This window comes from Podarcis cretensis (assembly GCF_951804945.1).
Source record: "Podarcis cretensis genome assembly, chromosome: 15".
Classification (NCBI taxonomy): Eukaryota; Metazoa; Chordata; class Lepidosauria; order Squamata; family Lacertidae; genus Podarcis; species Podarcis cretensis.
The window spans coordinates 15,312,203-15,336,046 of record NC_137185.1 but is presented as its reverse complement, the minus strand read 5'-3'; the positions used below and the strand labels follow the sequence as shown (position 1 = coordinate 15,336,046).

General features: G+C 47.8%; 1 protein-coding gene across 6 annotated transcripts in view; it reads right to left on the bottom strand.

The window, feature by feature from the left end:
• TSPOAP1 (TSPO associated protein 1) overlaps window positions 1-23,844 on the bottom strand; it is a 50,741-nt gene that overhangs the window by 9,342 nt on the left and 17,555 nt on the right. For 3 of the 6 annotated variants that reach the window (XM_079954482.1, XM_079954478.1, XM_079954479.1), the window contains exons 6-25: window positions 23,705-23,815; window positions 23,358-23,441; window positions 22,934-23,023; window positions 22,497-22,619; window positions 21,055-21,159; window positions 20,761-20,811; window positions 19,460-19,480; window positions 18,245-18,425; window positions 17,374-17,603; window positions 16,973-17,082; window positions 15,563-15,672; window positions 14,760-15,001; window positions 13,329-13,917; window positions 11,866-12,017; window positions 10,281-10,817; window positions 8,324-8,620; window positions 7,387-7,575; window positions 4,071-5,159; window positions 3,247-3,367; window positions 2,319-2,470 (exon numbers count right to left, since the gene is read on the bottom strand). In XM_079954482.1, the coding sequence (XP_079810608.1) occupies window positions 2,319-2,470; window positions 3,247-3,367; window positions 4,071-5,159; window positions 7,387-7,575; window positions 8,324-8,620; window positions 10,281-10,817; window positions 11,866-12,017; window positions 13,329-13,917; window positions 14,760-15,001; window positions 15,563-15,672; window positions 16,973-17,082; window positions 17,374-17,603; window positions 18,245-18,425; window positions 19,460-19,480; window positions 20,761-20,811; window positions 21,055-21,159; window positions 22,497-22,619; window positions 22,934-23,023; window positions 23,358-23,441; window positions 23,705-23,815 (4,584 nt within the window). The remainder of the gene's footprint in view (window positions 1-2,318; window positions 2,471-3,246; window positions 3,368-4,070; window positions 5,160-7,386; window positions 7,576-8,323; window positions 8,621-10,280; window positions 10,818-11,865; window positions 12,018-13,328; window positions 13,918-14,759; window positions 15,002-15,562; window positions 15,673-16,972; window positions 17,083-17,373; window positions 17,604-18,244; window positions 18,426-19,459; window positions 19,481-20,760; window positions 20,812-21,054; window positions 21,160-22,496; window positions 22,620-22,933; window positions 23,024-23,357; window positions 23,442-23,704; window positions 23,816-23,844) is intronic. The other 3 variants (XM_079954480.1, XM_079954483.1, XM_079954481.1) reach the window with 3 other exon arrangements.

Below are 23,844 nucleotides of genomic sequence, written 5' to 3'. Positions count from 1 at the left end.
TTTGGGGGGAGCAGTCAGAGAGATATTAAGAACGTAAAAAGAGCCTTGCTGGATCTTCAAACCATATTTGCAAAGAGGCATTTTAAGTACGTATTTAGATTTCCTAGGGAGCACACCGTTGAAATGCATATTTGTATCTGGAAATCTATTACAGACAAAAGAAGAATGGCAGACGAAATTAATGGACTATGCAGAATTAGATAAGATAACAGGAAGGATTCGAAACCTGTCGGATCAGAGATTCTCAGAGGACTGGAGTAAATATGTGAATTATTTGAAAAGCAATTGTAATCAACAGATTACGCTAGTAGGATTGCAAGAAGTTTTGTAAGGAGGACTATGCGAAATATTGCAGAAAAAAGGATGAAGAGAATTATTAGTGAAAGACTATTAAAAGTAATACTGAAACTAATGATTAAGTGATAAAGACTGAAAAATCTTCAGATGTGGCTGATGAAAGTCCAAAACATTGTATAAGATAAGAAAATATGTTGTATGATTTTTGGAAATTTTATGTAAAAATCAATAAAATATATATTTTAAAAAAGGAAATCTAGCAAACAGTTCTCTCTCCCTCTCTTAAAAATTGTGCACAAGGGTGCTGAAAAAGTTCACAGTAGAGGATGGTGACAAGGGTTTGGGAAGTGGCCGAGTTTTTTGCCTCTTCCCATAAGCAGATTTAGAAAAGCAAAGTGGTCAAAATTTCGTAAGGAGTCTTGATACAGAAGAGAAACCACTACGGGCCCCCATACTGTTGCTTAATTTAGGAACGTTGCAGACTCGAACTTCCTCTTGTTATCAGCACCACCAATGCAGAGTTTCTCAGAGGGGGAGGGGGAGAGAGTGAAAAAGCTCCTCCCGAGGCGACCAAAAGGACTCAAGCTCCCTGGATGACCTTTGACCAGAATGGCACCTTCAGCTGATGGGAAGATAAAAAGTGTGATATCAGTGTGATAAAACCAGCAAACAAAAGTGAGAACAGAAGAAGAGTTCTGCTGGGTCAGGCCAAATAGGGACCATCTACCCAGCATCCTGTTCTCACAGGGGCCAACCAGATGCCCAAATGGGAAACCTGCAAGCAGGATTCGAACTCAAGAGCATCCCTCCTGTGGCTTCCGGCAACTGCTATTCAGCAGCATTGCTGCCTCTAACTATGGAAGCAGAGCAGAGCCGTCATGGCTAATAGTCATCAATAGAACTCTCCTCCTATGTGAATTTGTCTAATCCTCTTTTAAAGCCGTCCAAATTGGTGGCCATAACTGCTTCCTTGTGGGAGGGAGTTCCACAGTTCAACTGTGCTCTGCGTGAAGAAGGACTGTCATTAGATGCCCACAAGTCATGAGAGAAGAGGAAAACATTTTTCTACCCACTCTCTCCAAGCCATACATACCGTATTTTTCACTCCATAAGACACACTTTTTTTCCTCCTAAAAAGTAAGGGGAAATGTGTGTGCATCTTATGGAGCGAATGCAGAGCAACAGAGGGATCCTTCGGCTACTACTGCAGTCACGAGCTGAGGGATGCCTCCGCAGCTGGAGCCATGGCTCCTGTCCATCACTCGCTATGAAGTCAGCTTTAAAGCAAGAGCCGCAGAGAGCGTGTCAGCGGCTCTTGCTCTGCTGGCTTTACAGTGAGGCTGGCGGAGGTATGGAAGGAGCTCCGTATAAGGGCTCCCTTCTGTCCCTCCTCCTGCTTCGCTCTGAAGCCAGCAGAGCAAGAGCCGCTGCGCAGCTATTGCTCTTGCTCTGCTGGCTTCAGCGAGAGCTGTGCAGCACCTCTTGCTCTGCTGGCTTCGCAGCGAAGTGGGAGGAGAGACGGATGGGAGCAAGCAAAGCAAGAGCCGCTTACATGGCTTCTGTCCCGCTTTGCGCAGCTCTCACTTTGCTCTTTTTCTCCATTTTGTCTTTCTGTCGGCAGTCACTTGGGACTAACTCCCGTATGGGATAGTTCCACATGTATATATACTTTTGTAACCCAAGTCTGCCTTCAGGGATCCAACTGTGAACTGAATGAATGTGAGTAAATTACTTTTATATTGACTTTAATAAGATTGTCGTGTCTATTCTTTTTAAGAGGGACGAGAAGGGATCTTACCAGGAATCTTATATAGAGAGGCTCAGATGAGCCTGCAACAAGCAAACTGCTGTGTGTTTAAAGGGGAATGTTTAAACTCTGCTAAGATATAGAACTTGCTAACGCAAGTTAGGAAGGATATCTTTAAACAATATATTCTCTCCTGCCTCCCTGAACATTCCCACATAAATTGATAACCTGGGGGAAACGGAACTGTCCACCTTCTCCTTAGCTCTTCTCTTACCTTCAGGATTTGTCCCTCCTGAAAGGGGAGTTCTTCCTCAGCTGCATCGGGGTTCGGAGACATTGAGGGAGGGTCATAGTCAAAGAGGGCCACAAAGAGTCGGGCTGAGCCCCCGGAGTCCATTGGTTCAGGGGAAGGGCTTCTCCAAGAGTCTGCCCGAGACACACAAAAAAGGGTGCAATTAGACATGGGTCTCCCAAGCTTGGGTCTCCAGCTGTTTTTGGACTACAACACCCATCAGAGAGCCAGTGTGGTGTAGTGGTTAAGAGTGGTAGTCTCATAACCTGGGGAACCGGGTTCGCATCTCCACTCCTCCACATGCAGCTGCTGGGTGACCTTGGGCCAGTCATACTTCTTTGAAGTCTCTCAGCCCCACTCACCTCACAGAGTGTTTGTTGTGGGGGAGGAAAGGAAAGGAGAATGTTAGCCTCTTTGAGACTCTTTAAAGGGAGTGAAAGGCGGGATATCAAATCCAAACTCTTCTTCTTCTCTTCTTCATCCCTAGCTAGCAGGACCAGTCGTCAGGGGTGATGGGAGTTGTAGTCCAAAAACAGCTGAAGACCCAAGTTTGGGAAACTCTGAATTAGACCAAGGCCAGTTCTAAGACTGTCTGCCAGCCCAGAGCACTTGGGCCAGGTCCTGGACCCAGCAAAGCACTGGGTTGATCCCCAGGCCCTGATTATTCCCTCCTCCCCAGGAATGCCTAAGACTGGTGCTGGATCCCTCCTTGTAGCTTTCCCCGCTCACAAAAAAACCCTTCTAGGATAATTCAGTTGGTTAGAGAGTGGTCTGATAATGCCAAGGTTGCAGGATCTATCCCTGTATGGGACAGCTGCATATTCCTGCATTGCATAGGATTGGACTAGATGATCCTCAGAGTTCCTTCCAACTCTACAATTCTATATTTCTATATTTCTAAGCAGCTTACCGGAATTTGTGTCGGGAGGTTCTGCTACATCTTGACGCCTTCTTCGGGGACGCCTGCCTCTCCTGGTAGGGACCTGCCAAGAGGTTGAGTTCAGCAGCTCAAGGTTGCCATTGCCCGACACCTGGAAGAGAACCCTTGGCAGAATTAGTCCCTGATCCATCCTCACAAGATCTGAAAATTCATGGCCAGGGCGGAATCACACAAACACACGCACATATGCAAAGCTACAAGATGCAATATTCCTCTTCTGGAAACTTGTGGAATCTGGACCCAAGAAGATTTTGGGAAAGTCCATTATGTTTGGTGTTGTGGTACAAGTTACCTCTGACGTGTCCCCATACCCACGATGCAGTGGGAGGGAAGATCAGGTCCGTGGGCCAAATGTGACCCACCCCCCAGGCCTATGGCCTTGGGGGCTCTCCACAAGCCACACCCCCTTCCTCAGCCACACTCCTCGCCTTAGGCCACACCCCTCGCCAACCCAGCTTTGACCCTTCGCTGAGAGGGCTGGAATGTGTCCTTGAATTCTGAAAACGTTTAATTCTTCAGCAGGGTTTCCCTTTGGGAAGAGGAATACTGCATGGGAAGCCTCCAGCTAGCCAAGTTGATTTTGGAGTGAAACATAAGAAAAGCCACACAAAGGAGCACCACAAATGCACCACAAGCTCCAGCTGTCAGGACAATAGGAGGCGCCTCTGTTTCCAGCAAAGCACTCAGCACAAGAATCAGAAAGCAAGCAAGCTTGGGAGCTGGGGAGAGAAAGCACGGTCAGGGTTGCGGCAAGCTGCGGCAATAGCGGTAGGGGAAGGGGGCAGCTCACAGACCCGTGGGTGTGACGATGGAAGGACATCCTTCCAAGGCCGCTCCAGCCCGCCTCTCCAGAAAGAGGGGTTCCTCTCTAGACTCCGGCTCCTCTCCTCGGAGGCGCCCGTGGAGGCCCTCCTCCTCCAGCAGAGCGTCCCGGGTGAACGGCTGGGGGACGTGCTCCAATCCCCACTCTCCTCTTCCAAGCTGCTGCACCTCTTCAGCTCCCTCGGCCTGCTGGACTGGACTGACCCCGAGCGGCTGGAGGAGTCGCTCCACCCCTCTTCGCAGTCCGTGGGGGATCCGTCGGCCCTCTCGTCCAAACTGAGCTGGCTGGCCGGGGTGGACGTGATCGTCATGTCCTCGTCGGAGTCGTACTCGACGTTGATCTCCAAGCTCTCCGGGCTGAGGCAGCGGGAGAGGCTTCCGGGGCCATCTTCCTCCCCCGCCACCTCAAGGGGCACCGTCCTCCTTTGGCGGGGTCTCCGCCTCGCCCAGCTGCACAGATCCGACTCGTCCTCCACCCCGAGGCTGGTGATCACGTCCAAGTTTTCCTTCAGGCTCCGGGCCCTGTAGAGGCCTCCTCCGCCTTGGTGGGAATTGCTCAGCATGGAACGGGCGGGTCGTTCTTGTATATCCACCTTCCTCTTCCTGTTTGCCTGGGATGGAGCGAGTCCTTTCTCTCTGCAACGGCTGGGCCTTCCACACTGGGAAGACTTCCTCTCCACAGCAATCTCAGGGCAATCCCACTCCCAGTTCTCAGGGTAAGTTGGCATCTCACTCACACCCTCTCTCCTGAACTTCCCGGGGACATCCAGCAAGACTTCCTCCTCTGATGGAACCTGGTTCCTCTTCAGTGGAGCATCCACAGGAAGAGGAGGAGCTTCTGTTCTTTTGTAGGGAGACCTATCCCGGAAGTCATCAGAAGACTTCCTTGCCAGAGGGGGTGAAACTGGTCTGTTCAGGCCGTGGTCCCAATCTTCTTCCTCCTCCTCTTCTTCCGTTACTTCTGGGATGCTGAAAAGTGCTTTGCTGCAGTTTTTTTGCAATGGCATCTCCAGGATCCGTTCCAGGATCTCTTCGTCGCTATCGGTGTCGCCAAGGTCCAGCTGTGTTCCAGCCCCGGAGAACAGGCCAGCAAGGGAGAAGGAGAGAGAAAGAGGAAATAGGTGTTAAAAGGGATGGGGGAACAGCGCTTACCTACCATCAATCCTTCGGATGGCAATAAAAGAGGGCTAGGCAAGTTCGTGGAGGAGGCTGGCTACATCTATCAGTGGCTATATTAACTGTGGTCGCTAAATGGAGCCTCCACAGCCAGAGGCAATCTACGTCAGAACACCAGTTACTGAGGAGGGTTGAGGAAGAGCAGAATAGGGTAGCTGCCTTTGTTGCCTTGCCCATGGGCTCCCCAGAGGCATCTGATTGGCCACTGTAGCAAATGGAATGCTGAACTAGATGAATCTTTGGTCTGATCCTGTGGCTGCAGGGCTCTTCTTGTGCCAAAATCCATTGCGAAGACCAACATTATGAAGTTAGAGGAGTCCAGCTGCATAGAAAGAAGTTAGGGATATGGAGGGGTGTGTGTATGTGAACATCCAGGCGGAAGAATTGGCCAGTATCCCAGCTCTGATCTGGGCCCAGGACACTGGCTCAGCGATGCATCAAACACCAGCATTTTCATCCTGTGTAAACGTCTCGCAACCTTAGCAGGTCAGAAAGGATTTTTCTTTTTTCCTGCTTGGCTCTTCAAGTCTTCTTCCATAGGCCTGTCTACCTGATCTACCCTCTCTCAATGATCTGTGCAGTCCGGCTGAAAAAATGTTGCAGGTATCTAGTGGAACACAAGGCTTGTCTTCCTCCAAACAACTCTTAATGGGGTATCTTTCTATATATATATAAATGTAAGGCTGTCATCACGTAGGAGGGTTTGCAGTGCCACATGACACTATTGGAGGATTTGTAGCAAGAGGGTGGGGGGAAGGGGGGAAGCTGTGTGCAATGTGAGCAGGGATGGCAGTCCCTAGTAATCCATATCTGTCTGTCTGTCCATTTGTCCATCCATTTTTATGGTTTCCCATGTCTCAACATTTGTAAGTACTTCCTTAGAATTAATTTGCTGTAGAATCTTGCTTCGAATTAACCATTGTATCATAAAGACAAGCAGCTGCAGTGACACAGAGCGGCTCCTGGCAGTCCTGCTTCTGTGCGTCACCTTCCTCCAGGGGTTTGTGTCCTGCAATTGGTGATCTTCCTCCTCTGTAGGGGCATCTCACCTGTGTTGCTGTTCCAATACAGTCCATTCTGCTCTATCGAGAAATTCTGGATGTTGCCTAGTAGCTCAGTAGTATGGATAGGCAGGCCTCAAATTGCTGTACCTTCTTCTCCAGCAAGGCAACCAGTTTGCACTGCTACAGATGTAGCTCTGCATATTTTCAGACAGGAAAAGAAACTTGGCACAGGTATTGCAGCTCACTGCAGCATCTCCTTCACTGTCCATGTCTCTTAGTCCTGCCCACACCATGAGACAGCACTCAAAACACCCTCACAAATGCTCCTGTTTACAAGTCCTGATCATGAGCTTCCAGAAGCTGCAATCAACTAAACAGAACTGCTGCTGGGTGCTAACTTCTCCCCCGACTCACCCATTTGCCATTCCTTAATGAGATGGCTTGCCATAGCTAAAGGATGTGTTTCAGGTGGCTGAAGATCTCTGGGGAAAAGGGATTTGACAAGTTGATCCTGTGAGGTCAGAAGTGAAAGCCCCTGAGTTCAATGGAGAATATTCCCAGGAAGAAACTATGCATAAGATTGTCATTATGCTGTACTTAATAAAACTAATATTTTGCTATGTGCTGTGTGGTGGGATGAACATGGTCCCAGATCAACAGAGCTGCTTCCGTTTTTGGGCTCTCCCTGGGGGACATGGCTAAGGACTCTCCCAAACAAGGGGAACCTCCTGAAGCAAGTGATCAATGCACCCCATTTCATTCCTGGTTTTGGGTGAACCAGTCTGCTGAAGCTAATCAGATTTAGGCATGGTCAGCATCTAGACGGGGATAGGTTGCTGCCTTGAACTCCATCATTTGGAGAAGGAGATAATGATATACTTGGTTATTAACAAATGCTCCTCTGGGTGAACCCAACTGACTGACCACACCTCTAGCTTCTCCAAGCAGGTGTGGGGCACCTGTGGGGCACCAGATGTTGCTGGACTACAAATCCCATCATCCCTGACCATTGGCCAAGATTGCTAGGGGTTAATGTGAGTTATAGATCAGCAACACCTGGAGAGTCAAAGGTTCCCTACTCATGTGATTAAGGGAACCAACAGATTACCTTCTCTACATTTTCTCTGCCAGGGCATTCACTTGGAGCCCATTTTGATTCTCCTGCCTTGCCAGACTGCTGATTTGCATCCTCTTCTTCCTCCTCCTCTTCCTCCATGATATCAGACAGGTCTGACCCGCGGCTGTGGTCAGTCAGAAGAGTCACCGGACGATTTCCCGCATCAGACCTTTTCTCTCCCTGCGAAAATTTGAAAATTTAGAAATTTTAAAAGATATTGCTGTCAGTGAATAATTAAGCCCCACAAAATTAACCCAGGGGCCAAACTCAGTATCGGAACACTGCCCAGTTTCCAAATCCACATTCACGTTTTGAACGTGAATGTTCAGGTTCTAATCTACATTGATCTTAACCTTACAAACTGGGATGCTTTAGGCTTGAGTTTAGCAAGCAACAGTTGTGAAATCTCATAAAATGTTAGTTGTCCCATTCTAAATACCATTTGTGTGTCATCTATCAAAAGGTAACCACTGTTGCATGTCAGCTGTCCGGCACAAAAGCAAACTGGCATTGCATGCCAATTCCCAACTGAAATAAAATACTAATACAATTGCAGGTGAGCAACCTGATAGAATTAAGTGTGAGCTACCACTGAATGTCAACTATCAAGCATAGTCAAATGCTGTCTACCATTGCATGTCAATTATCAAAGGCTATTCATCGAACACTGGCATGCATCTGCACTGTGAAGATCTATCATTTGGTGGCCATAGTTAATACACAAAATCTGTGTGTGCATGTTGACACCTGATAATAACATCAAAACACCCTCCCTAACATTTTGTGTATGAACTTTTGTAACCGAAAGACGGATTTTCGCCGCGCAGATTCATTTCAGCTCAACTGTGTCCCAAAACACTTTGTGGGAATTGACTGGCCCTGGAGTTAACCAAATCCAATCAAAACCCTTTGTACAAAGGAGACGGACCTCTCTTCTGACCCTGGGCGCCAGCAAGGAGTCATCCCTGGGAATCTCCTTCAGCATCTTCAACCTCCCGGAAGATCCAGCCACAGATTCTGGGGCTCGCCTCTCGCTTTGCCCCGAGTCGCCGGATCTGTCTTCGCCTTGCAGGGAAGACCTGCTGGGTGGCAATAGCTTCGTTCCCAGGCAACTTGGACCGCTTTCTGCCCCCCTTTCGGGTGGGGGCTCTTTCGCCCCCAGATCGGCAGAGCAGGCTTCCCCTCGGCTCGCTGCCTCCTGCGCTCTGGACACCAGCAGGGGCTGCTGGGAAGGAAACGGTTGCAGCAAGAAAGATCAGACACCAAGAAAAGCAACATTCACAATGGGGGCTTGGCTTTCCTTTGACATGGATAGCTATCACTGATGATCTAATCAGGGCCCTAACCCTAAACCCAACAGCTGTCGGCAGGGCTTAATAGAGAGGGGCCAGCAGGTCAGCCAGGTAGACTGAGGCATCTATGTATTTTCACCAGGGAACATGTCCGATGGGTGGATGCAAATGGCTGAACTTACAAAAACAGAATTAAAATGAGCTTGCACTGCATTTTGGCTGGGCCGTTTTTTAAAAAAGAGTCAGGAATATAGAAGTAGATAAGAAGCAGCTGCTAGATCAGGCCAATGGCCCAGCTGGAACAGCATCCTACTCTCCCATTGGCCAACCAGATGGTTCAGTGGGAAGCCAGCAAGCAGCATCTGAGCACAAGAGCTTCCAGCAACTGTTATTCAGAAGCATCGCTGCCTCTGCCTGTGAGGCAGGGCAGAGCCATTGTGGCTTCCTGTGGGAGGGAGTTCCACAGTTCAACTTTGTGCTGCGTGAAGTGCTTCCTTTTTATGCGTCATGTATCATGCTACACCCCACTTCTGCCATGAAGCTCAAGGTCCCACATAATCTTCACAGCAACCCTGCAAGGTACTTATAGAGTAAGAAAGAGTGACTGTCATGGATGCTTTAGTTGAGATTCCTGCATGGTGGGGGGGTGGACTAGATGACCCTCAGGTTCCCCTCTGACTCTACAATTCTGTGATTCTATGACTGGCCCAAGGCTACCCCATTTCCTTCATGGGTGAAGGAAAATCCAAATCCAGTTCGCCCCCCTGTCCAAACTCCAACCTTCTTCCCACAGAAAATACCGTATTTTTTGCTCCATAACACTCACTTTTTTCCTTCTAGAAAGTAAGGGGAAATGTCTGTGCGTGTTATGGAGCGAATGCCTACGGATGGTGGGGGATCTGCTGCAGTCGTGAGCAGAGGATCCATGGTTCCCCTTCCTTCCCTCCTCCGTGGCTTGCTTTGCTCGCTTTGAAACAGCAAAGCGGGAGAAGAGCCACTGAGTGGGGAGAAGAGAGGGACAGAGAGCCTGGTTACAAACCACAGATCCACATGGATCCTCAGGATTTTTGCACTGGGTCACCAAATTCACCATCAGATCACATAGCATGTCCATGGCTACAGCTTGCACCAAAAAAATCAGGCACCCACTGTTGCCTGGGGCCGCAGTGGTGCAAAAACGTGGTTACAAAGCATGGATCCACATGGATCCTCAGGATTTTTGCACTGGGCTACCCCAAACTCACCATCAGATCACATGTCTGTGGCCACAGCATGAACCACAAAAATCATACATCCACTGTTTCGTTTAGAATATAATTTTTTTCTTGTTCTCCTCCTCTAAAAACTATGTGCGTGTTATGGTCGGGTGCGTGTTATAGATTGAAAAATACGGCACTAAGGTGAGAGTTACATTCACTGCCCTGCACAGTTTTGTCTTTGAGTCCTGTCCACCACTGGTATGCGGCCCCAAAAGTTTCCCTGACAAAAGGAGCCTGCCCTTACACTGCCCCACACTGTTGCCCTAGATACAGTCCCTTCCGCAGCCTTGCTTCCTTTCCCCGGCCTCCCCAAAAAGAAAGGCCCCACACTGACCTGGTCGCCCTCTTCAGATTCCTTCCTGAGCATGGCTGCATTGCCCTCAGTCACTGGCACAACAGCATTCCCTTCGCCTCTAGGTAGAGGACCCATTTCTGGAGGTGAACCCTGCGGCACATGTGTCAAGGCAGCCCTGGTGGGAGAGGTGGACCCATTGGGGGAGGTCTCCGCCAGCAAGGCGCTCCCAGATTTCTTTCTGCTGACGCTAGGCTGGGAGACGGATTTGGCAAAGGAATCGGCTGCGGCGGCTGCAGGGGTGTCCTCCGTCCCGCATGCCTGGGAGGTCTGGGTGGCGAGGACGTCCCGGCCCTCCCTGCCCGGAAGCTGAGCGGCAGGACCGCCAAACTCCAGCGGAGAGGAACAGCTGGTGGCGTCTCCCAACAGAGCCAAGGGGATCTGAGCAGGCACCGAATCCACTGACTCGCCGTAAAGGGACACAGTTCTTACGGAGACTTCCTGGCAGACCTGCAGGATCTGGAGCTGAGAGATCTCAGCCAGGACGCTGCCAGCTGTCGGAGAGGTCACTTCCATCACCTGCAGAAAGGGGTCACCAGGGGGACAGGGAAGAGGAGCAAATCCAACACCAAATTTGTTACTGGTGACCCATGATTTAAGGTGGTTTAAAATCATTGTTATGATTATTATTACTTATATTAGATGCTTATTTTGTCATGGCAACCCAGAGTAACTTACAATGTTTTAAGCCAATGATAAACACATACATGCATTAAAAACAGCATTTATTTATTTATTTTTAGTTTATTTTTAATGAATTTTCCCCAGAAAAATTCATCAGAAACACACAACGAAGAACACATCATACAAAACAAAAGTTGACAATGAACTCAGTCCTGGAATTACACAAAAACAGGTTAAGCTGTAGAAATAGCAATCTGGAAAACCGAAGAAAGTAATTTATAATTTTTTAGGCTAAAGGTCAATTTTTTTTTAGGCATAATGCCAGCCCATAATGAATGTTGAGGATCTGGGGGAAGGCCTGCTCCTTGCTGTCACAAAACAAATCCAACAAATGGAGACCAAGTAACTTTATAGGTTGAGACCAGCACTTAATAAAAACGAATTGTATATAAAGTTAGATCATTACTTGTTGAATAGAAATCCCACCCTTCCTCGGGAGCTAACAAGGGGTGACAGTTCGTGGATTTCGACAGGTCTACTTTGAGTATGACTAAAGTTGGATACCCAAGCTTAACAATATCAACAAAACAACGCTTCTGTTTTAATGTGTTTTTAATCTCCTGTTGGAAGCCGCCCAGAGTGGCTGGGGAAACCCAGCCAGATGGATGGGGTATAAGATAATAATAATAGTAGTAATAATAGTAATAATAGTAATAATAATAATAGTAATAATAGTAGTAATAATAATAGTAGTAATAATAGTAATAATAGTAATAATAGTAGTAGTAATAGTAATAATAGTAATAATAGTAGTAATAGTAGTAATAATAGTAATAATGGTAATAATGGTAATAATAGTAATAATAGTAATAATGGTAATAATAGTAATAATAGTAATATTCTGCCCAGTGCGTTTCATCTGCGTCCAACGCAAAGCGGGTACCTTTTGCCCATCTGCGTACACGGCGTAGCCAGTGACTCGCACCCCATTGGATGATCCTTCTGCGTCAATGGTGACAGGCAGCCAGCTGATCACCAGAATCCCAGGGCTGGGACCAGCCTCCACTCGGACATCCAGGGGAGCATCTGGAGACCCTGTAAGGGATGAGTTTCAAATGAATTGCACTCTGCTTACTCTCTGGATCTTGCCCTGTGCACGCTGCTGGAGAAGCGGCAAAATTCACTGCACTGGTGGTACCGCAGGGGAATCTGTGCTGTTCAGAAGGCAAAGAGGAAACGTTCAGAGCAGCAGCCCCAAGCCATTTGTAATGTCTAGTTTTCTGCTCTTGGTTAATTTTTTTTTGTGTGTGTGGCGTTATGTCATAAAAACAAGGTGAATAGCTGCTGGCAAGTTATACACGATTGTAGCAGCTCAAACAGTCAGAATATTATCCTGGACAATTGGTACCACCCACTCTAGAATATAGCTATAACGGAGAAAATGCATCATAATTTGAGATTTCAACAAGGACGCAAACTTCTAGGCACTTTTTATATGATTTGGCATTCCTTTGTTACATAGACAATGGAGCCATCACTTACAAGACAACCCTCGTCATGAAGCTTTGCATTTCCCCCCTTTTGTTTTTCATTAAATTTATATCCCGCTTGATTGTTAAAACCCTCAAAGCGATTTACAAAAAAGGTAAAACAATAAAATTATCCGTAAAAACCATTAACAACTATTTAAAACTTTCAAAAATTTAAAACCTCAATTTTATTTTTTTAAAAGGTATTGTGACGTTGTATTCTAGTGAGTCACAACTTTTTGTTTAAAATGTCCCAGAGGACTTTGTGGATAGGCAGTATAAAAAATGTTGTAATAAGTAAATACATTAATAATTTAATAATAATAATTTAAAATCAACAGTAAGCTAAAAACAGATTTAAAAACAAATCAACATTCAAGATATCTGGACAGGCTTGCCTAAACAAAAATGTTTTTAGCAAGCAAGTGCCAAAAAAAAAGTACAGTGGTACCTTGGGTTAAGTACGTACTTAATTCGTTCCAGAGGTCCGTTCTTAACCTGAAACTGTTCTTAACTTGAGGTACCACTTTAGCTAATGGGGCCTCCCGCACCACGATTTCTGTTCTCATCCTGAAGCAAAGTTCTTATCCCAAGGTACTATTTCTGGGTTAGCGGAGTCTGTAACCTGAAGCGTATGTAACCCGAGGTACCACTGTACAGGAAAGGCACCTGCCTGATAATTAATCGGCAGGGGATTCCAAAGTATAGGAATCATAGCTAGCAGCCTTTGGCAGCCTTCTTCTTCTCCATGAATTTCTCTAACCCTTTTTGAAAGCCATCCAAGTTGGCGGCCATTGCTGCCTCCTGCAGCAGGGAGTTCCATTGTTTATGTATGTGCTGCGCTGAGTGAAGATGCTTTTTCTCGACTGAGACTCACCTGCTGATGCCGTTGTGAACTGGATCTCTGCGGAAAGCGGCTGGTCCTGCTTCTCCGGGGCCGGTTCGCCGAGCGCCTGCTGCTGCGGCTGGACTTCCACCGTGGCCACGTAGGAAGTGCTTGGGTTCAAGTTCCGGAAGGTGTACCAGTAGACTCCCGCCTTGGCGGCCACGTGCTCCTCCCCATTAAGGTACACGGTGTGTGGGAAGTTGCTGTTGCTGGGCACCCAAGAGATCTGCGCTGAGGTGGCCGCTACACTCCGCACCCTGAGCTGGGTGGGGGCCAGGGCAAACCCGCCCCCGGCAAGGAAAGTGCACCGCAGCCGGTCAGAGCTCCCGGCCTCCGAGACGCTTTGCACGGAGAGGCGGTAGGTTCTCGTTTTCAAGTCCAGCCTCTCGATGACAGCCTTCGTCTGCGATCCGGCCTTCACGGTTTGCCGCAGCTCGGAATCCACGTAGAGGTTGTAGCTCTGGATCTCCGAGGAGCCAGGGGTGGGCAGGGGGGGCTCCCATCCCACCAAGAGGCTGCTGCCAAACTGCTTGATGAGGGTCACCTTCCTGGGGTAAGGCACTACTAGCGAGGCTCGTTCCTGCACATGTGGTGGGAGTGCAAGGTGGTTAAACCCATTTTGGCCCTGGGTATTTTCTTTGATCTCAAATGTGACTCGACAAAACTTGCTTCCCGAACCCCTCTTGGGCGATCTTCTCTTTTGACCCCTCCACCACATATAAATATCACACAGATATCATTTTAATTCTGTTCCTGTTTAATTACATTTTAATGATTGCCTCTTCTACTTTTTTGCTCTGTTTTATCTGTGTTTTGGAAGAAGGTACATGCTTATTAAGACTAGGAGTAGCCGTCTGAGAAACAGTTTCTATCCAAATGCAATTTTGGTTTTAAACACAGTGTAAGGTAGTCTCTATGGGAGTATATTGTATTTAATTATGGGGTGTCAGAGTTTTTAGGGGGCTAACCAGGCTGGGATAGCCGGGATAGCAGGCTTGTTGGTTTTGAATGTCTGGTGTAGACTTTTTCAATTTCGTTGTTCTGTGTGGGACAATGACAATAAAGATTATTGTATCGTAAGCCACCTGAGTCTCCGACTGAGGAGAATGACAGGATATAAATAAATATTATAATCGGGGCTTTTCTTTCGGAGCTCAGCTCCAGCACCATTCTAAGAGAACAAGGGAGAAGTTCGTGATGAGCTCCGGCACCTATTTTTTCTAGAAAAACAGCACTGATTATAATAATAATTTAAATACCACCCCAGTGAAGCATGATTGGTATACTGGTTTGCTGTTCTTATTTCATTTCCCTGTATTGCTTTTATTTTTATTTCCCCCTCTTGCTTGCCTGCTTCATTGGTGCCTACACCTTTCTGTATGCAACAAAAAAATCAATTTAATGTTTAAGGGGGGGCACTACCGTGGGTATGGCTCCCTCATCCTCTTCCAGCCTGGAGGGTGCTGTGCTGGCGCTGAGCTCCTCGGTGGAGCAGTCGCTCCTTTCCGCGCTGCTGAGGCTGGTGCTGAGGGAGCTCCTTTCCAGAGGTGAGCTCTGGGAGAGATCGTGGAGCTCTTGAGGCAGGAACGTCACAAGGTCCTCGTCTGAAACTCGCTCTACGAAGTTGGAGGGGACCAGGCCTCTCCGCCCATCCATCAGCTCCCCTGGAAGTGAAGGTCAAGAGGTGATGAAGGGACAGGGATACCGGTAGAAATGATGCTTAATATTGTTGTGTATTCTTCGATGCGTTTTTATATATATGACTGCCGTCGTTATATTTTTGACACTCTGTAAATCTCTTGGTGCTGTGTCTCCAGCACTGTGTCCACGTCCCCCATATAATAGTTATTGGAGTTTTAAAACATGTACAGAAGGGGAAATGAGAAAGAAAGAAGAGAGGGAGAGAAGATACCAGAAAAAAGGACAGGAAAATGTATTGTGCAGCAGCAGCACAGACATGGAACGTGAGCACAGCAAAATATTGTTGAGGTTTAACAAATACTTCTGCATATTTGAAAAAAGAAAACACTGCAGTAATTAGCAATATGCCGAACAGCATGGTTTTAACTATGGAAATGAGGGTGCTGCTGGTGGTAATGATGCGATAATCTTCTGTTCTTTGGGTTGGCACTGCTTGCTCCCCAGAATTCTTGGACTCCCCACCAATAATTATTTCAATAAGCAAGAATGTTACAAATAATCTTCATAAGATGATGATGTCGTACCTTCAAAGAAGCCATCTTCGTCCATTTCTCCGTAGACGTAAATGTACTCACCGGCCGTCAGTGGAAGTTCTGCTTCGGGGTTCTCGTTGGGGCCGGCAAATGGATTGTAGCTGAAATGGGAACAATAGGAATTGTTTTTACACAGAAAAGTCAAGAGTGATGCTAGGCAGCTGACAGTGCTGTCTTGGAAGTCAGAAAGACACTGGATGTATAGGCAGCCAGCTCAAGCTCTGAAGTCTCATTGCTGTACACTGGTGATAGTCTATCCCTATCAACAGTCTAGCCCAGTGTTTCCCAACCTTTGGTCTCTAACTGTTTTTGGACTACACTTCCCATCATCCCTACCCACTGGTCTTGCTCGCTAAGTATGATGGGAGTTGTAGTCCAAAAACAGCTGGAGACCCAAGGTTGGGAAACACTGGTCTAGGCACAGCATTTTGCAGCAGCTGGAGCTTCCAGACCAGGCCCCAAACACAGCCCCACACAGACTGCATTGCAGGAATCAAGTACTGAGGTTACCAATAACCAGTGTGGTGTAGTGGTTAAGAGCGGTAGTCTCGTAATCTGGTGAACCGGGTTCGCGTCTCCGCTCCTCCACATGCAGCTGCTGGGTGACCTTGGGCTAGTCACACTTCTTTGAAGTCTCTCATCCCCACTCACCCCACAGAGTGTTTGTTGTGGGGGAGGAAGGGAAAGGAGAATGTTAGCCGCTTTGAGACTCCTTAAAGGGAGTGAAAGTCGGGATATCAAATTCAAACTCTTCTTCTTCTTCTTCTAGCTATGAACCACATATATTATGACTCTGAGTGTAGTTACTGGGAGCCACAAGTGGGAAGAGTTGTTGTCATGCTCGTACCACTGTGGGAGCATGATGGGACATTGGCTTCATCCAGCAGGCTCTTCTTATGTTCCCATTAAATGCATCTGGTTGGCCATTGTGAGGGCTTTTCTTATGTCATACACCACAAGTGTCCCAGACATCCCGTTTTTTCTCATGAGAGGACAGCGGCCATTTTGGGCACTGTGATCTCATGCAATTTCACACCATGATTCCCCCCCCCCCAAAAAAAACCACTTCTCCCTGAGCCATGATCTCGTGTGGCACCCCAAAGCACATGTTTTTGGGCTCCATGCCCCAACAAAGTGCTTATGGGGGGGAACACAGTGTGAAACTGCATGAGATCACAGCGACCAAAATGGTCGCTGTCCTCTTGCAAGAAGATGGCTTCATAGTTTTTGCCTTTGTTGTGTCGGAAGGTATGTTGTTTTCTTATGAGGCAAAAGCCACACAGCTGTTTGGAATAACTCCACCCTGCCTTAAGTTGTGGCAGACCTCAGTGACCTTAAGAATGTGAGAGAAGCGAATTCAGATCCCGAGCCTCCTCATTCCCACCAACATGGTGACCCTACCTGTAACGAGCTAAGAAGACTCGGAGTTTCACTGGACCCTGGTTCTCTGGTTCTGGGATTAGTGAGATTGTGTCAATATCCAGCTCTTCCATTTCACTGGCTGTGTCCACCTAATGAAAACGACAGAAGACAGTGAAATAAGGACACCTCAAAGGGAAGGACAAAGCAAAGGAGCTAGTCCATCTGAACCTAGTCACCAATTTTGGTCTCCATTTGAAGCCCTGTTATAGGTGCCACATAATACGCGTTTCCACATTTGAATGAACTCAAACTTCTAGTGTGGCAGGACCTACACTTTGGAACTCCCTACCTATTGACACCAGGCAGGCGCCTTCACTGTACTCTTTTGAATGCCTGCTTAAAAAAAAAGAAAAGAAGAAGAAGCCTAGCCCAGGACTAACCTCAGGAGTAGGGCAGGATTTGGGGCTGTTCTGCATGGACTCGGATTTTGAGGAGCTAGACTGGGACTCCAGTTTCCTGACCATTTTCTTCGAGGCAAGCGGAGGGGTATTTGCACCTGGGCTTCTGACCACAGCGGGCACCACAGGCTCAGCAAGGCGGGAGATTCCTTCCAGCCCTCCATCTTGAGCTTTCTGGCTGCACCGGGGAGAGATGGTGGCAATTTCTGGATCTGAAACCGAACAGTATATACATTATGCCAGGCAGAGACGCCAAGCCAAGTGGTGGGTGCAGGGACAATGGAACACTCTGGAACTGGGGAGCTTGAATGACAGCTAAGAGAGCCACACGGCTGCACTTCAAGGCCCACCTCAGGCAACAGGTTTGACCCAGATTTACCCCCAGTCCCGTTTTAATTACTGTGTTGTTCTGATTGGATTGTTATATTGCATGTTTCGTACTGCTTTCTCTGCCACCACCAAAGAAGAAGAAGAAGAGGAGGAGGAGGAGTAGTAGTTTGGATTTGATATCCCGTTTTATCACTACCCGAAGGAGTCTCAAAGCGGCTAACATTCTCCTTTCCCTTCCTCCCCCACAACAAACACTCTGTGAGGTGAGTGGGGCTGAGAGACTCCAGAGAAGTGTGACTGGCCCAAGGTCACCCAGCAGCTACATGTGGAGGAGCGGGGAATCGAACCCGGTTCACCAGATTATGAGTCCACTGCTCTTAACCACTACACCACACTGGCTCTCATACTCTAAAGAAGCAAATCATACTCTACAGTTACTGAATATGGGAACACCATGGCATCTGGATTATTCTAATGGCACAAATGAAAGCAAAGAGAGGGCTTCCTCCTTCTCCATAGTCACCTTTCTCCTTGAGTCCCTCCAGGAGCTGGCAGGTGGTGAGGGTGACCTCGGACGTCACCTGGGAGGAGGGCGGAAGACCGATTTTCTCAGTTTGGAGGCGAAACTGCTTGAGTTCTTGAGAGAGAAAGTTAAACTGCTCCGTGTGGCTATGGCACTGTTCCTCCAGCTCTCTCACGCGGGCCTGGGGTGGGGGAAAGTTAAGGAAGAGGGATAACTTGGCTGTGATTCCTGCATTGGACAAATGACCTAATGGGCACCTTCCAACTCTACAATTCTAGGATCCTTTGATTCCAGAAGAATGTCAGAAGATACTTGATGGATCAGTCCAAGGTGACTCCTACGGAATCTGGTAGACTGTCTCTCAAGCTGGATGCCCCACTGAGACATCGCTTCCCATCCCCACAGCAAAACAAGGCTGTTGAGTGAGAGCAGCCATTTAGGCATGATGTCTGCCCTCTAGCACCTGTCTGCCCCCCAAGCTCAGCAGCTTCGACCTGCCTAAGGGTAGGGATGGCTCTGTTAGGACTAGTGCAGCTACAACCAAACAAGCCACCAGAGGGGAAAGCGGACTGGTGTCATCACGTGCCCAGATACTCGCACACATAACAACATCCACAGCACACTTCTAACTATTTGCCAGCACAGCAAATGCATGACACTGCTATCCCTTTGTGCCACAAAGATCAAGAGCAAGCAAGACATTCTCAGTAAGAGGTGCCTGGCTAAGTGAAGACTGCATCAGCGAGCAATGTAGGGCACTTAAGTAAGTGAGCCAATTTGCATGTCATCATAACTGCAGGGGGGGAGCTCCAAAACCACCAGCCAATTTCCCTAGAAGGCAAAATTCCTTCTCTCTCCGCAACACCCACATTTATTGCTGTGTCACCAAGGGCTCGTGTGTATATTTAGCAGTGGTTCTTGCACTGCAGGGAGTTGGACTAGATGACTCTCTACAATTCTATAACTATATAACCTCTGGCTGTTTAACTTGGGGCCTGAAACCTTGCTCTTGTTTTGTAGGATGAGCACAGCTGCTCATTTGGAATGGAGAGACCAATAAACCCTGAATTCCCTTCTGTTCTTCTCTGGCTGTCTCCCCACCCCAGTCCAAAATTGGTTGATATCTGGTATTTCTCCATTCCAAACTCCTTCTGGGAAGCAGTCCAGGTTTGGTTGGGAAGGACATTTTCCTAAACACGGTGAGATCAGCAGTACCTGCATGCAATCCAAGGAATTCTGTCAGGAAAGAAGAAGGAAATGAGCAGAGGGAAAGTGATCAACTGCACCCAGGCATCTTCCTGAAACAATAATCCTGATGCGGAATCTAGATTTCAGAGAAATGGCTAGGAAACAGGTGTGAGAATGAACATAAGGGTCCTGCAGCTAGATCAGGCCAAAGGCCCATCTAGGCCAGCATCCTGTTAAGAACTTAATAAGAACTTGCTGTATCAGGCCACAGGGGGCCCATCTAGCCCAGCATCCTGTTCTCACAGTGGCCGACCAGGTGCCTGTGGGAAACCTGCAAACAGGACCCAAGCACAAGAGCTCTCTCCCCTCCTGTGGTTTCCAGCAACAGGTATTCAGGAGCATTGCTACCTCCAACCGGAGAGGAAGAGCATAGCCCTCATGGCTAGTAGACATCAATAGCCTTCCCTTCCTCCATAAATTTGTCTGATCCTCTTTTAAGGCCATCCAAGTTGGTAGCATCACTGCCTTCAGTAGGAGGGAGTTCCATAAGACCATTGGAAGAGCCTGCTGGATGAAGCCCATGGGCAATCAAGTCCAGCATCCTGCTCTCACAGTGGCCAGCCAGATTCCTCTTTGAAGAAGCCCTCAAGCAGGGCCTGCGGGCAAGATCCTTCTCCCCTCCTGAGATTTCCAGTAGCTGGTATTCAGAAGCATTGCCACCTTCACCCATGGAGCCAGAGCAGAGCCATCATGACAAGTAGCCATTGAGAAATTTCTCCTCCTCCATGAATCTGTCTGGTCCTCTTTTAAAGCCATCCAAATTGGTGGCCATCACTGCCTCCTTCATTGTATGCCCACCGTTCTACCGTTATGAGTTGGGGGGGGGGTACCTTTCTCCTCCACTTTCTCCATAACATGCATGTCCTCACATTGGCCAACCAGATGCCCCAATAGGAAGCCAAGTTCAACAGAAACTCTTCCTTAATGGTGTTTCCCAGGAACTGCTTTTCCAAGGCAACTCTACAATTCCTTCCATCCCTACAGTTCTATGGTTCTATGAAATCCTGCAACACATCAGCTCTGCTGAAAAATCCCTTTAATAAACAAAACCACACAACTGACTGTTTCCCCCGCGGCTGACACCTAGTCCATTTCAAGCCCACGGGTTCCCCCTGAAGAATCCTGGGAACCGTGGCTTATCATCCCACAAAGTTTCAATTCCCAGCACCCTTAGCAAACTACAGTTCTCAGGGTTCTTTTAGAGGGCAAGACATGCACTTAAAACGCATGCCTTCCCTCTGTCTTCCTTGATTTTCTCCCCGCTTTACCTCCAAAAGCTGGACGGCTCCTTCATGCTCCTTCCTTGCTTCAGCCTGGGCCTGAAGGCAAGAGAAGAAGAAAGAAGAGGTTAAGGGGTCACCATTCCTATTTCTTGAGGTCTTGGGTGCCTAACATACCCATCAGCCAGCATGACCAACCACCAGGGAATTATGGAAGTAGAAGACCACAGTTTAGCCACCCCTGCTTTAATCAGGAGGTTACTAGCACATGGAAGAGCTCTCTCAAGGGCGCACTAACCAAGAAGGGAAGGATGCCAGTGGTCTCCCTGGTGGATCTCTCACCTGCTGCAGTTGCCTGACTTCCTCCTGTTTCTTCTGCAAGGCCTGCAGGGCCCTCTCATGCTCCTGTTCCAGCTGCTGCCTTCGTTCCGCAACATCTCTCATGTGCTGGGGAAACCAGAAGTGCATGAGCGCAGAACTGAGTGATGATGACCCCTCCAAGCACCTCAGGGTTTTCCTTCCAGGCTATGGGGACCCTCTTCTCAAGAAGGGGGTATAGCAGCTTCTGACAATTGAGAGGCAGCCCATGCCATCCAGACAAAAGAAAAACATCTTTTGGCCCATGGAGGGAAAAGAGTATCTTTTTTAAAAAAAAAAATGTGGTTTCACTTACAGTACAGTTTCTGTTTCCTTAGAAGGTATGCATGGGATTAAAACAGGGAGTAAGAGACCTCCAGCTGTGCAGACTTCCCTGTACCTTTATCTCTATGCTGACTTCTATTCTTCCCTCTCTCTCTTTTTTTTTCTTTCTTTTCCTTCTCCTCCTGCGATGAGGCTACATTTTAATATTTTAATGTTCCATTATTTTAATGTTGTATTTTATTTTTGTTTTTAAGTTGTAATCATTCATCTTGTTTTTATTATTGTTTGTAAGCCGCTCTGAGCCCGGCCTTGGCTGGGGAGGGCGGGGTATAAATAAAAAAATATTATTATTATTTCTTTGATGTCTGGAGTGACACATTTTAGGCTGCATCCTGTTTACAACTTCCTGCTCCTCCTCTCACACTTTTCTCTGGGATTTGAGGTCCCCTTGGATGTATCCCCTGAGAGTAAAGGGGCAAACCTGGTTCCTTTGCTTCTCCAACTAATGAGTTAGCCAATATAGAACAATATTTAAAACATCTATTTGAATACAGATGATAAAAACAGCACAGCGCTATTAAAAAAAACACACAAGTCAGTTCCCAAGGGGCTGTTGGAATAAAATGATCTTCATCTGCCAACAGAAGGACAGCAAGGAGGGACACAGTCTGGCTTCTCTAGGGTGGAGTTTGAAAGCTTGGAAGCAGCAAAAAGGTCCTTCCCCAAGTAAGCCTGTGAAGGTGGTGGGATTGAGAGAAGGCCCTCCCCTGCAGATTGCAGAGCCCAAACAGGTTTGTAAGGGATAATGTGGTCCTTCAAACAGCCTGGGCCTAAGCTGTATAGGGCTTTACTCAGACTGTGCAGAAAAGGGCATTTCACTTCCCTGCTACAAATCCCTGAAACAGAAGCCACTTCCCCATTCCTGATTCCAGCTCCCTTTTTCAACACCAGAGCACAGCCAGCCAGAATAAGGAGCTGGCGTCTACATATACACACACCCTACCAATTTTTGAACTGGGAACCAGGAGCCCGTTTCCCAAATCTGCCTCCTCTGTTATCCCAGCTTCCTAACAAGGATGCTCAGGGCAGAGAGCTGCTCAAAGAGATGCCCCTTTCCAATCACAACCCTGGATCTGACCAACCTTTAGCACCTGCCCGAGACTCTCCAGCCTGTTCTGGAGCTCCTGGGTTTTCTGGAGAGCAGAATCCCGTTCCTCGGTCACCACAGCCACTTGCAACCTCAAGTCAGCATTTTCAGATTCAACCTGCCCAGGGAGAGAAGGAAGGTTGCTCAGCGGCAAAGCACATGCATCCTGGATTGCATGAGGTCGAACTAGATGGTCCTTGATGTCCCTTCTAACTCTACAGTTCTATGACACCATTATTCTGCTGTCCCAACTTCAAGCCCCTGCTTGAAGCCCCTGCCTGAAAATTTATTTTCTTCTGTCTGCTCTGAACTTACTGTGGATCAATTTCAATTTCAGTTGCACTGAAAGTTCCCAGTTTGGGTTACCCCCAAGCTTGCTTGCACTCCCTCAATGGTTATCAGGCATTGGTGGGGGGAGAGATCCCTATGTACCTTTTCTGTCCACTCCAATTGGCCATGAAGCAGAGTGTTCTCCTCACACAGCCGGACATTATTGCTTTGCACCTCCTGCAGCTGGATTTCCTGCACAGGGACAAAAAAGCAGATTTTTCTGGGGAATAGAAGAATATTTGCCTCCTTTGGCAGAGAAACCAGGAATCTGTAGGGACAGGTAGAGGTGACCAAGGGACAGGAGCAGGCATAACACAATCCATTCTTTAATTGCAGGAATAGGAAACGTGTGGCCCTCTGTGTGTTGTTGCACTACAACTCCCTTCATCCATAACTCTCCATATGCTACTGGACTACAATTCCCATCATCCATAACACTTTGCATGCTGTTGGCTGATCTGCCTCTCAAGATTTGGCCTCGGAGATGCACCTCTGACGGTGCTTCTGGGTGCAGGATGCTACTCACGAGCTCTGCACATCTCTTGTGCTTCTTCCTCACTTCATGTTCAAGGTTTTCACATTGTTTCCGCTTTCTTCTGAGCTCAGACTCCTACCGGAAAAAGGGGGGAGGAAAGGAGATGAGGTGCAGAAACTCGCCAGGCCAGATTCACCATCACCACCCCATGAATTCCATGCCAGGGCATCATCGTTCCAAGGAGATTTGAAACCCCGAAAGTTGTTGCCCATTGACTGTTCCCCATTCCCAGAAACTCCCCCCAACTGACTTTTACCATTCTTGTGGCAGTAGTGGGATTCTTATACTTTGCCAACTGCTTAGAAGCTAGATTCAAAGTAACAGCGAGGGGAACCCACCAATTGCTGGATCTGCCGTTTGGTCTCGGGAGAAGTTGCGACCCCCTTCTTCACAGGGAGGGTTTCATACCCATCATGCACTTGTGCCAGAGGATGGGCTCTGGGGCCCCTCTGCAAAGGAGAGAAATCTCAGCCAGACT